This window comes from Silurus meridionalis, chromosome 7 (assembly GCF_014805685.1).
Source record: "Silurus meridionalis isolate SWU-2019-XX chromosome 7, ASM1480568v1, whole genome shotgun sequence".
Taxonomy (NCBI): Eukaryota; Metazoa; Chordata; class Actinopteri; order Siluriformes; family Siluridae; genus Silurus; species Silurus meridionalis.
The window spans coordinates 12531014-12543702 of NC_060890.1; the positions used below are offsets into that span (position 1 = coordinate 12531014).

Below are 12689 nucleotides of genomic sequence, written 5' to 3' on the forward strand. Positions count from 1 at the left end.
TGCCAAAGGAAAGGAAGTTGCCTAATAATTATGCACACCTGATATAGGGTGTTGATGTCATTAGACCACACCCCTTCTCATTACAGAGATGCACATCACCTAATATGCTTAATTGGTAGTAGGCTTTCCAGCCTATACAGCTTGGAGTAAGACAACATGCATAACGAGGATGATGTGGTCAAAATACTCATTTGCCTAATAATTCTGCACTCCCTGTAGAGAAAGCAGATGTGACGTGTAGCAGATAAGGGAGAGATGATGGCTAAATAGGTGCTAAGTAAGCATCTTTATTAATATATATATATATATATATATATATATATATATATATATATATATATATATATATATATATATATATATATATATATATATTTATTTTTTATTTATTTTTTTTTTTATTGTGGTATGTATGTTGCATTCTGCTTGTTTTTGTTTAAATTAGTTTGTGTATTGTGTAAATATGAAATTCCTGAGGTGAAAATAAAGAAAAAATTAATCTAGGTTCTTGATGGATCATCCAAGCTCCAGCTCCACCCCCCCCCTCCAGCTCTAGTGCCACCCCCAAACAGTGTGCCATTCTGCCCACCACCTGTGCTTCTTTTTATCATTATGAGGACACCAGAATATACCTTCATTCAAAATAACCAACCACTTACAACCATGGTATACAATATGGACAAAAGTATTGGGACACATGAATTATCCAACCATACATATGTACGTGGTTCTGCCCCAAACTGTTACAACAATGTTGGAGGCACAGAATTGAATATGGCTTCTTTGATTACAATAGCATTACATTTCCCTTCACTTGTAATAGGAGACCCAAACCTGTACACAAATCTCCACGATCGCACTCCAAAATATACAGAGACAACTTCCCAGAACAGCAAATGGAGACCAAATGAGAAATGGGACGTTCAAAAAGCACATACGGATCCAGACCTTAACTAGACACTAAAGCTCCTCTAGTTAGGGTAGGACTATTTAAACAAAGCTCACATATTTTAATTGGATCTGAACCATTGTTTTGTAGAGCAAAATTTGATGAGTTTGATGAGCACAGTATCCAACATATTAGATTTAGAAGAAGCCCTGCTGTACGTGCCATATATTCAAATCAATTACAGAATTCCACTCAAATTTTTATTTCAAAATGAATTTAATTTTGTCTCTATTCAGAAAGTCAGCAGTGCAGATGACAAAAAAAAGTATATCAAAATAATAAGTATTTGTTATCAGATATTCCATATAATTCAAATATTTTTTCTAGCATAATGAGCCGGCAAAATCTTTTATGACATTTTCCACACTTCAACAAGTGAACAAGCACTATCACCAGAAAATAACTGTAATGTCCAAGAGTGAAATGTAAAAGATGGTAATTTTAACCAGCATATATGAACCCGGTTAAAGCAGTTTAGAACAATTTAGCTTGAAATTCACTCACTCATAGATTTTCCTTCTGCTTTTTCTTGGCAGGCGTTGCCCAAGTAACAGACAGAGAAGGTCACTCTAAACCTCTCTATCCCCAGCCACAGATTCTAGCTCTTACTGGGGGATCCCCAGACATTTCCAAGACAATAGTGAGATATGAGCTTCACAGCAGGGTCCTGGGTCTTCCCCAAGGTTTCCATAAAGTGGGACATGTCTGATATAGCTCTACCAAGTGACCAGGGGGTGTCCTTCATCAAACTGTCCTAATTTGTTTTTGTTCATTTGGAGGTGCAAATGCACTTTTTTGAGGTTCTCTAAAGCATCTAAAATAAACCAACTTTGTGGAGAGACCCTCATTTGCAACATTATTCTTACAGATAATACTCACAACTCATGCATGATCTCAGGTGTCATCATTACATTGCAAATACTTATATCAGGAAGGCCAAAACTGGGCACAAGTAAAAGGTTGTTAAAAAAATAGATCTACTAGGATGTCAATATACTGAAGACAGCAATTAAAGCATTAGTAATCAAAAAGGATGTGACTGACATTAAAAAATAATGACTAATGATGTAGTGCATTCTTAGGGATTGCAGATTTTAAAAAAATTTATTATTTTCAAAATAAAAAGATCATTATAAAATTTGTGTGTCTATATCTATAAAACAATCATAAAAAAAAAGTCTGATCCTCTTGCTCTGGCACCTGAGTCACATTTACTTAATTGTCACCCTAAAAACACAGTAATACTATTTTACTTGGAAACACAATTCCTTGGTGTAATAATTTAATAAACGGTTCTCTGACGGCTCTCTTCTGCTCTGTGCAGCTCCAAGTACAGTTCAGAAATTAGCTGCTAATGGTCTTCACTGGCCTGCCCTGTCTAATCAAAGCTTCATCAGTTAATGAGCTTGATCTCGCCTCCGTACAGCCATCTGCAACGGCGGTCACATGCCTGCACTTTCACCCTCCATGTGCTCAGAGAAAGGAGGAAGAGAACAGAACAACAAGGAAACAAGAGAGAGGACTGAAGCCCACCCACTCTTCACCAAACATAGAATCCTTGTGTGAACGCCTGTGTCAGCAAATAACTGTAATTAAGAATGGCTGGGAAGCAGGGCATTAAAATAACGCACATCTGGGATGATCAAAAGCACTGTGAGACCTTAAGAACATGGAGAGCGTTTTTTAAAAAAAAAAAAAAAAGAAGAAGAAGAAGAAGAAGAATATATTTACACGTTTTAAGCAAATTCATTATAACATTATAATATAATATAATAATATCATTTATTATAAAAATTTTATTAACACGTGAATAATGCGCTATCAAATGTAGCGCACATTTCTGTTTGACAATTTTTATAAAATAAATAAAATTTATAAATATTAATAAATAAATATAAAAGAGGCGATATTAAAAAATTTTAGTTTAAAATGCAACACATTTGTGCATGAAGTCCTTTCATTACTCCAATATACAAAATAAAAACAAAACACTCCATCCGGCAATTAAAACCGTCCGTGTGGAAACATATACAAAGTTCAGTTTGGTGTCCTAATGAAGTAATTTAAAGCATCCAATATTTGTCCATGCCCAAGTTAAATAGAGTATTAAAAAACATGAAACTTGAAAAACATTAATTTAAGGTACTTTTAGTACCAGATAAACAGATAACAGATAAAAACGTGCGATTAAGTTGGAATTAATCACTAGTTAATTCATGGTAAGCAATTTATTTTAATCGATTGACAGCCCTAGTAATAATATAATCACAACATTTATGTTACATCATGAAGTATTATAAGAGCCATACTGTTATAATTAAAAATATTTAGGAAAGTTGCCAATAAACAAACAACAAAAATAAACTTTTAATCAAAAGACAATTGATTGATTAACATATCCACCTATGCAAAGCTAACTAGCCATTTAAAGAAATAAATTTGAATAATTAAAAAATTTAATTTAATCTAAACTATCAGTTTGATGTTTTGTTTCACATAAAGAAAGTCCAGTGCAGTTAAGTGGTAATGTTCACATTTTACTCATGATGGTGCAATATTCCTTAAGTTAACATTGTTTTAGCTTAAACTAATTTTCCTGTCTAAGTATAAAGAAAATAATGTTGTAAGTCTATAAACTAGTTGTATTATTTCGAAAGAAGGATAAAAAAAAAAAAAAAAAAAGATCTGTGTAAGTTGTTACATCAATGTATTAAGCAGATCCAACTAATTAGAGAGTGCTCACTGTGGTAAACGCATCTATTTTGCAACATGGCAGTGCCAACTGCAATATGATTCTATGCTAATTAATTTCAACTCTGTTGATAAATTGCCAGGTTGCCAGAAAGACAACATTTTAACAGTTTAATTTCTTAATTTCACAGAATCTGACAGAGAGTCCAGATATTTTCTTCAATTTGTAGCATTCGACATATAATTATCAGTGTTGTGAGAATAATGTGCATGTCAGTACTTCTGTGTTGACTCAAAATAAATAGGAAATTCCCAGTAGGATTTAAAATTATTTTTAATGGAAAGCAGTAAGAAGAATAATTTTTGACAGTAATAAAAGTCCATTAAAAGTGGTTTCACCTGTGATTGTGGAACAAAGACAACTTGCAAGGAAACAAGCTTTAAAAGCAAGGAGGAGACAATCAAGGATAGCACCAGGCTACAAATAGCACAGGCTTGGACAGCATGAATTCACTCAAAAACACACACAACTAAAAGCAGGAGACTAAGCCTCTGTGATGTACAATTCTCTTGCTTCTTTGTTCTCTCTTTTCCTCTCCTTGAGCTCACACATTTTCCAATTAATGGAAAAAATAAGTGCTTTAATAGACCTGCCTCAAACCATCCAGTGTGTGAAAGCCATAGCACATTTAGAACCAGTGATGTATGTAATTTCCTGCAGGAGGCAGACTGCAGAGTAAATGTAAGGAGCAAAACAAGAATGGAAAAAAAGGGGAAAAGAATCCAATGTGGATTTGACTGTAACCTTTTTAATGAGTGCCCCCTTAATTATGGCAGTGTTAAAACATGAACAGTTAATGATATAAAATGGACAAAATGTCAGGAAAACAGATAATGACGCATGGGAGAAATGAAAAATAGAAAGTGCGATATGGGTTTAATGTCATATTCCCAGTGATCTATTGCTGTGATTCTTTTTATTAACAGCTCTGTTCTTTTCACACTTGCACATACACTCCTTGTTTTAGTGAAGAGGAGATTCAAGGACACATGCGTTTATATGGACTTTGCAGTCTATATGTTCAGCTCCCTCAAACACGCACACCAACAGCAGAAATGAATCACTTCCTCTCTCTAGCTGCAGTAGGCACTTCTACTGTGGGCAGTAATCCTCTGCATTACAAATGAGCTGTCTTGGCCAGTTGCTAAACACACACCTAGGGACATTTCTAATTTTGCTAGCACAACAGCATATCTATGTTCAGACTTATAGCTTGCAGATAAACAACAGAGCAATCATGAAGAAACTCTTGTAACCAGAGCTGGAATCAAAACTGCTCAATTTGAAACTCTTTCTTCAGTGTCCTAGCTTCACTTCTGCAGTACTAAGGGATTTTCCTTTTTATACTGCTTTTTCTGTAGCATCTTTGCAAAAGCTGTAACACTGCAGTCTCACTAGCTCCCATTGGTTGGCAGTGACATCACCTAGACCTCAATATAGAGCCAAATACAGGGGATCTTCCAATGATCAGGGATGCCCTCTTCTGTCCATTCAGGGTAAAAGAATAACATGGACAGTGTAACATACGAATCAATGAATAGTATGAAAAGTAACTCCAGCTGTTCTGTTTGGTTACTAAGGGTACCTTAGATACACACGTAGATCACATCTATATACACAGTAAACAATACCAAAATGATACTGTCACTTGATAAAGTCTAATTCACTAATGATCCAATAGAAATAGATTAGTACTGAGACACTTTGCTCGGCTTCATTCAATGATTTGACACTTTCCAATTTCGTAGTAAATTGACAACCTGTGTTCCTGTTTAAATAACTAGATTATACTCTTCAATACTTTTAATAACATTTTTTTTAAAGAATTCCTCTGTTAATAATCTTGTGTGGTGATTCTAGACACCAGTGGTGTCCTGGGCCATACCTTTCGGCTGGTGTAATGGGCGTGCTTGGCCAGTTTGCCATTGAGCGCTTGTAGGAACAGCTCATCAGTCACCTTCCCAACATTCATGCATGCCTCGTCCAGCACGGAAAAGATCCCCTTATGCTGCTGTTCTACTAAATCCACAATGATCTGATTATTGAAGTAATCAATCTGAACAAATAACACAGAGATACAAAAAGACATGAGTCCAATATCATACAGTCTGAGGAAACTGACATAATGCGTGGCGGTTTGTGAGACAGAATCGTGTTATGGACCCACATGTTTCCATGGGATGCCTTCTCGTTGGTACTCTTCCTGCTCTTGCTTGAGCACCAGCTGAATAAAAAGCTGCTGGAGTTTTTCATTGCAGTAATTGATACAGAACTGCTCAAAACTGCAAAAAAAAAATATACATTACAAATTATATGAGATGATAAAGAATTTTATCAGTGAAATCAAAGCAGAGATTAGATCTGCGACACACCTGTTGTTCTGAAAGATCTCAAAGCCATAGATGTCCAACACACCAATCACTGTGTTCTTCCCATGGATTCTGGCATCATAGTTCTTCACTTCAATAATGTCGTTAATTCTTCCCACAATCCAGCAGAAGAGGCGTTCATAAATGGCCTAGGACAGGGGTCGGCAACCCAAAATGTTGAAAGAGCCATATTGACCAAAAAAAATAAATAAATAAATCTGTCTGGAGCCGCAAAAAATTAAACGCCTTATATAAGCCTTATAATGAAGGTAATGTAAGCGTCTATATTACCCCCTTAGTATCAAAATGATAAGTAGGCTACAAATACATAGTGAGCATTCATGATTAAATGTTTATTTTCCCTGCAGCGCATCCTGGAGAGAATGACGCACCACGTGACTACTCTGCTGTACGATGGTGTTTTAAGTTTAACTTCCATTATAATTTTAATGTATTATGTATTTTTTTTTGACGTAAATCTTCGTTGACAGAAATGTTGAAATTAAATATTTATTATACACATTTTTACAACGTTGAAAAACGTTAAGAATGTTTATTAATTTATATCGTACTGAAATAATATTATATTATTATTTTTTTTTTTTGAAAAGCTCCAGGGAGCCACTAGGGCGGCGCTTAAGAGCCGCATGCGGCTCTAGAGCCGCGGGTTGCCGACCCCCGGCCTAGGACAAAAGACAACACAAATGAGTCATTTCTAGATTGGCCAGTATGGCCATTATACTTAATATAATATACCTTAATGCATTATAGATCACACATACACTCATGCAGCACTTTAGTAGGAACAGTGTTATCTATTCTCACTATTCACAGGCATTTAAACTCAAGTCACGATTCTGTATTGAATTACTGAATCTATGAACGTCTCTATAAGACCCAGAATGTGTTGTGAGATTGTTATTCAGAAAAAGCAGTCACCTAAAGTACAAGAGGTGGGATTTGGAGAAATATATAAAATTATCCAGAATAATCCAGTTACTTTCAGATCTAAAATAAATGATCAGAAGGGTGGTTTATTTTAAGTTTTCAGAACAGACAGTTTTGTTCTATAGATTATTGCGTTACTGCTGTAAGAGGCAGGCAGGAGACTTTAGAACAGTTGACATTAGACTAGTGGTATTTACACTGCAGTTTATTTTAAAACCGTGACAAGACATCCATTAGATGTGGCTTGCTCTTATAAGGAAGATGGCTAAAACAGCTTCTGCTGTACCTTTGCCAGAGCATCCCTGCCATAACTGGCCTCTTGATCTGTGTGTTGTTTGTCAATGACATCACGGCCAGTTGACACGGTGCGGTAGAGCAGTGCCTTAAGCACGTTGTCCTCTTTAGTGGATAGCAAATCAGCAAGCACAACCACTAAGCCAGAGTTCTCAATCAGTGTCACATCACCGTCACTTCCAAACTTTAGATTGCCCTGAGAACAATGAGAAACAGTGTACAGCACTGAGCAACAAGCTGAAGAGAATGAACTAATTATGAACATTTTGCAATGAGGAAAACATTCAGTCACAATGTTTAAATATAACTGGTACCAGATGCAGGATGGTAGCAAGAATCTTGTAGACAGTATGGATCTCTTCTGTGGTGAATCCAATCACCTTCATGGCATCTGCTACGGCTTTGAAATCCGCACCGTCATTGATACAGGACTAAAAAATTGATAAAAAAAAAAAAAACAACAAAACAAATGAAGACAAATATAACTGAAACAAATCGGTAAAATCAAGAATCATTATGAAATATCACAGACCAAACATTTCAAAGAGGTCCACGTTTTTTTGATACGATTATTCAGATAAAAAAACAAAAAAAACCCCAATAATATATATATATATATATATATATATATATATATATATATATATATATATATATATATATATATATATATATATATAAATAAATGGATGTAAATTTGCATGGGGTTTGTTTTTTTTTTCTCATTAATTATTACTGTTTTTATTTATACCAATAACAGATCACTTGGCGTTCCTCCAAAAGTATTTATCCAGTGTTACTTGCAACCATGTCTTTGTGCTAAGCAACTGATACTAATGTGTTACATTCACATTACATTTATAGCTCCACAATTAAAGACAGAGAATCGCCGATGCGGTAACTTATTTCCCCATTTCCCTAAGTCTCAGAAAACAACAACTCGAGACTTTCTAATCGTTCCAGTCCTCTGGTGGCTAATGTTTCCTGCAGTCTGGGACTTATTTTCAACAGAAGGTAACCCTGGAAACCACAACCCTTTTGGATACAGAAGGAAGTTTGACCCAAATGTGTTTAAAAATAATAAAAAAAAGTTAAAAAAAAAGTGCACCCTGGCCCACAATGTTCAAACCACCTCAGCGTATGCCACGGCTCTGTTAACCACACAACCCAGTATGTTCCATGATGTCAGATTGTTTGTTGCCATAAATTTGTTTTTGTTCACTCCCATTAAATGCTCATGTGGAGACAGCTGAGCCTCCCTCTGTTATTCTACTCACATACTCATCTGGGGAAAGCCATGAAAAACTATACGATTATTGAATAAAAATTACACATATAAACAGTTTGGACAGTGGACAATCCATTCTAGTGATCACATGACAAACAGCATATTGTTCCAGGTAAATTCATCAAAAGTAAAGGCAATACCTTAGTATGTCCGCCAACTTTAATGTAATTATATGCTATAGGGTCTTTCTGGATGTGCAGAGATCGCAGAAGAGACTCTGGAGCTCCTTTCACAAGCTGGGACAAATACAGAACACAGAGCCTAAACAACAAGTGCCAAAATATGCTTCTGTATGTACTCATTTTCTGGAAACATTCACATCTTGCTTCATAAAAAAAACAAATAATAAAAACAAACTTTAGCTGACTAAGTTAACTAAGTATAAAACATTTCATACATGAGAAAACAGTCATTTTTCTACAGTAGCATAACACAGTGTAATGTTTATTTTCAGGAGACAGCTATGATATTTGTATTATAAATATAGGTTTGGTAGCATCTGGCTAAAGTGAGTCATCACATCCCAGGCTACAAAGACAAAAACAACCCCACTAACATTGTTCTGCTCAGCTCCCGACTCACCTGGTAGAAGGAGTGAAAACTTCTTTCTCCTTCTTGCTGAAAGATCACTCTAGACTGAAAAGGCAAAAAGGTTTGACTAAAATGAAATAGTTTACGTGTAAATTTCCCAGCAAGATCATGTTTGAAGTAATAAAAACTTTCTTTCGGCTTCTCCCGTTAGGGGTCGCCACAGCGGATCATCTGCGCATTTGATTTGGCACGTTTTTATGCTGGATGCCCTTCCTAACGCAACCCTCCCCATTTATCCGGGCTTGGGACCGGCACTGAAAGTGGCTAGGGTTGGTTCCCTGACTGGGGATCGAACACGGGCGCAGCGGTGAGAGCGCCGCATCCTAACTACTAGACCACCAGGGAACGAATTGGGATATTTGATATACTATGTGTTTAATGAAATAAGTATATTGCCCTATATAATGTTTAATGGTGGTTGAGTGAATAATTCCACCTAGGGGTATAAACCTCAGGCCACGATATAATAGAATTGCGCTTGTGATGGGGACAATTTGATATTTGGCGATAGTACTAATCAAAACAAACTTGAGAGTTCCAGAGGCAGTGTAATATATTGTTGTGACATCTAATACACACACATACTATATTGACAAAAGCATTCGAACAGTTACCACAAATTGGAGACACACAATTGTAAAGGATGTCTTGGCATGTGGTACCATTAAAAAATTTCCCTTCACTTGAACTAGAAGACCCAAACCTGTTCCAGCATGGCACTACGGCCATGCACAAAGTGAGCTCCTTGAAGATAACTTTACATGGATTGGAATGGAAGAGTTTAGTGGCCCGCTATAGCGCTCTGACCCCATACTGAACACCTTTAGGAGGATTTGGAACATGAATTGAAACATGGCCAGACTGGTTTAAGATGGTTTTGTTGATTGGGTAATTTAACGGGAGGTACAGAGGTACAGATAACCATGACCAAATGCTTACTGAATTGTATCAAATTGAGCATTTTTTTACTTAAAATTTTGCAACTTACCTTCTCTAACAGGTAATTACTGATATGTCCACCGATGGGGTCTCCCTTAAAGTCAAAGTTGATATCCATATATTTTCCGAAACGGCTAGAATTATCATTGCGGTTGGTCTTGGCATTTCCAAAAGCCTCCAGGACACAGTTGGATTTCAGCAGCATGTTTTTCACCCTGAAAATACACACATTGCTTACATTTTTGAAGCTTTTATTGGTCTATTGACGATCAGTTAACCACCTACTGAGCCAGTAATTTTGGGCTAGAAGATCTGAGTGTTGGCTACTGAAATGCGCCAAAGTCTTAGCCTTTACAGACAAATCATGGTGCACAGTGGAAATTATTACAGTGCTGTCTAGGGTGGATATATGCTATGCAACATATTTATAGGTCAAACCACAAGGCCTCACAAAGCCTGCATATCTCTGCCATGTCCTGCACAAAGCCCAGCAAAGTCAAGTCAAGTAAAAACTAGTGCTTAGTGCAGCATTTTAGATTTTTTTTTTTTCCCCAGCTCAGGACTATTTTCACTCTATTATTCTTCATTACCCTACATTACACGCATTCCTTTTGAGTTGTGAATTTGTCCCTAGGTACTTAAATAGCCTAAAGAGTACAATTTGATAAATCCTCTTTATGTTCCTGTAAATGCTACATTATTTACTGATATGGTAATGATTAGTGCATGCAATAATTCAGTATAAATGCCTTAATTAATATATAATATTAATTAAGGCATTTATTAATTAATGTTAAAAAAAAATATATGCTTATTTATTAACCTTACTGAAAAGTTCAGCCTGAGAAACCTTGCTTTCTATTATTAACAGCTATTATGTCATAGACATGAGACCTGGCAAAAAGTTGCAAAACATTTTTCACTCACCTCTCCACCTCTGCTCTTTGGCTAGGATTTGTAATAGCAGCAATATATTGCATTATGTATTTACTGGCTTCAGTTTTTCCGGCACCACTCTCCCCTGCAAAGCAAAAATAACACCACAAAAGATCCAAGCATTGGACAAAATTCCAAATTCCAAAGACTCTGTGGATTAAGTATACACTTTAATTGACTTATGCATCTGAAGTAGCATTCACCAAATATTCAATGCATGACTCATATGAAAACAGAAAAAAGAAGCCAATACAGTCCTATATCTCCTCTGACCACTAGATGACACTAAACGATTCAAATATTTTCGCAATGCAGTCATAATCTGTGGTCAGTCAAAATGTAATTTTTATCAGTGCTTTATATAATAATCTTTTCCTTAAAACTGCACCTTCTTACACATGAGTCATGTGTCCCACCTCAGAATATTTTCCCTGGCAAAAAATAAACAATTAAATCAGTACTGTGGAAAAGCCACAAATACATTGAGTAACACTATTGGACACTTTATGGATGGAGTGCAATAATTTGCTATCGGCTGTATGATCTGTTGGATTGGGTTGGACTTTATTCTGTGGTTGGTAAGGAATAAATTCTATGCCAGTGCTGAGTAATTCTACTCTAAACTGCAGATCTAATCAGGCCATATGCCATCGTTTAAGCCTGGACTGTGTGTCCAAGGAAATATATGTATGTAAAAAAAATAAAAAAATAAATAAAAATAAAAAATAAATAAAAAAGAGCATTGAGATGACAGGCATATGAGATGTCAAATAAGGTTTTAATTATATATATATATATATATATAGATAGATAAAAACATATATAGTTTTTTATACAACTTGCAGTGTCAGTAGGTTTAGTTTGTGTTTCTCATTGTCAGTGTAGCCAACCTGAGATAACAATACAGGTGTCTTTATTTCGTCTTTTCATGGCTTTGTATGCGGCATCAGCTATGGCGAAGAGATGAGGCGGGCGCTCATACAGCTCTCGACCCTTGTACTGCTCCACCATGTCCCGTCCATAGATGTTCATGGCACGGTAAGGGTTCACCGAAACCACCACCTCACCAATGTAGCTGTAAATGCGACCCTTTTCAAACCTACAGTATAGAACAGTAAGTAAATGGACCTGATCAATACAGCAATGTTTTGATTCTCAAAATTCAATTGAAGTATTGTACTGAGGTCTGCACTTTGTGTGGTTAAAAATGAATGCAAAATACATTCACATTTCTACACACTAGAAAACAAAAAGTCAGGTTAGATAAGGTTTTGACAGTGAACAACTATGAAAAAACTGTCATTGTCTCTCTCACACAAAGACTATACTCAGGCAAACAAATTCTCTATAAATACAAAACACCATCAAAGAGAGTTTGTTGTTATAAAGCACACAGTTCCCTGACAATGTACTTTATCTTGCAGGCCCAACTGCAGCACTGCATTATATGCATGGAGTTTGCTGCTACCAGGCAAAAAAGCAAGCCACCGGCTTACAGTCTAGCTGTAGAGCATGGAGAGGTAATAACTGGAAATCTCTGTGTCTAGCTGAAGCAGACTGTTTTAGGCTCAGGCCCCTGGAGAATGAAAGCCTCACTTCCTTCCTCTTCTGAAAAGCCCTGGG

General features: G+C 36.1%; 1 protein-coding gene across 1 annotated transcript in view; it reads right to left on the bottom strand.

The window, feature by feature from the left end:
* Positions 1 to 12689, bottom strand: part of myo1d (myosin 1D) — a 55815-nt gene that overhangs the window by 32400 nt on the left and 10726 nt on the right. The window contains exons 2-11 of the mRNA XM_046853790.1: positions 11957 to 12165; positions 11058 to 11151; positions 10180 to 10345; positions 9183 to 9236; positions 8741 to 8836; positions 7627 to 7743; positions 7305 to 7508; positions 6074 to 6219; positions 5869 to 5983; positions 5587 to 5757 (exon numbers count right to left, since the gene is read on the bottom strand). Of these exons, the coding sequence (XP_046709746.1) occupies positions 5587 to 5757; positions 5869 to 5983; positions 6074 to 6219; positions 7305 to 7508; positions 7627 to 7743; positions 8741 to 8836; positions 9183 to 9236; positions 10180 to 10345; positions 11058 to 11151; positions 11957 to 12165 (1372 nt within the window). The remainder of the gene's footprint in view (positions 1 to 5586; positions 5758 to 5868; positions 5984 to 6073; positions 6220 to 7304; positions 7509 to 7626; positions 7744 to 8740; positions 8837 to 9182; positions 9237 to 10179; positions 10346 to 11057; positions 11152 to 11956; positions 12166 to 12689) is intronic.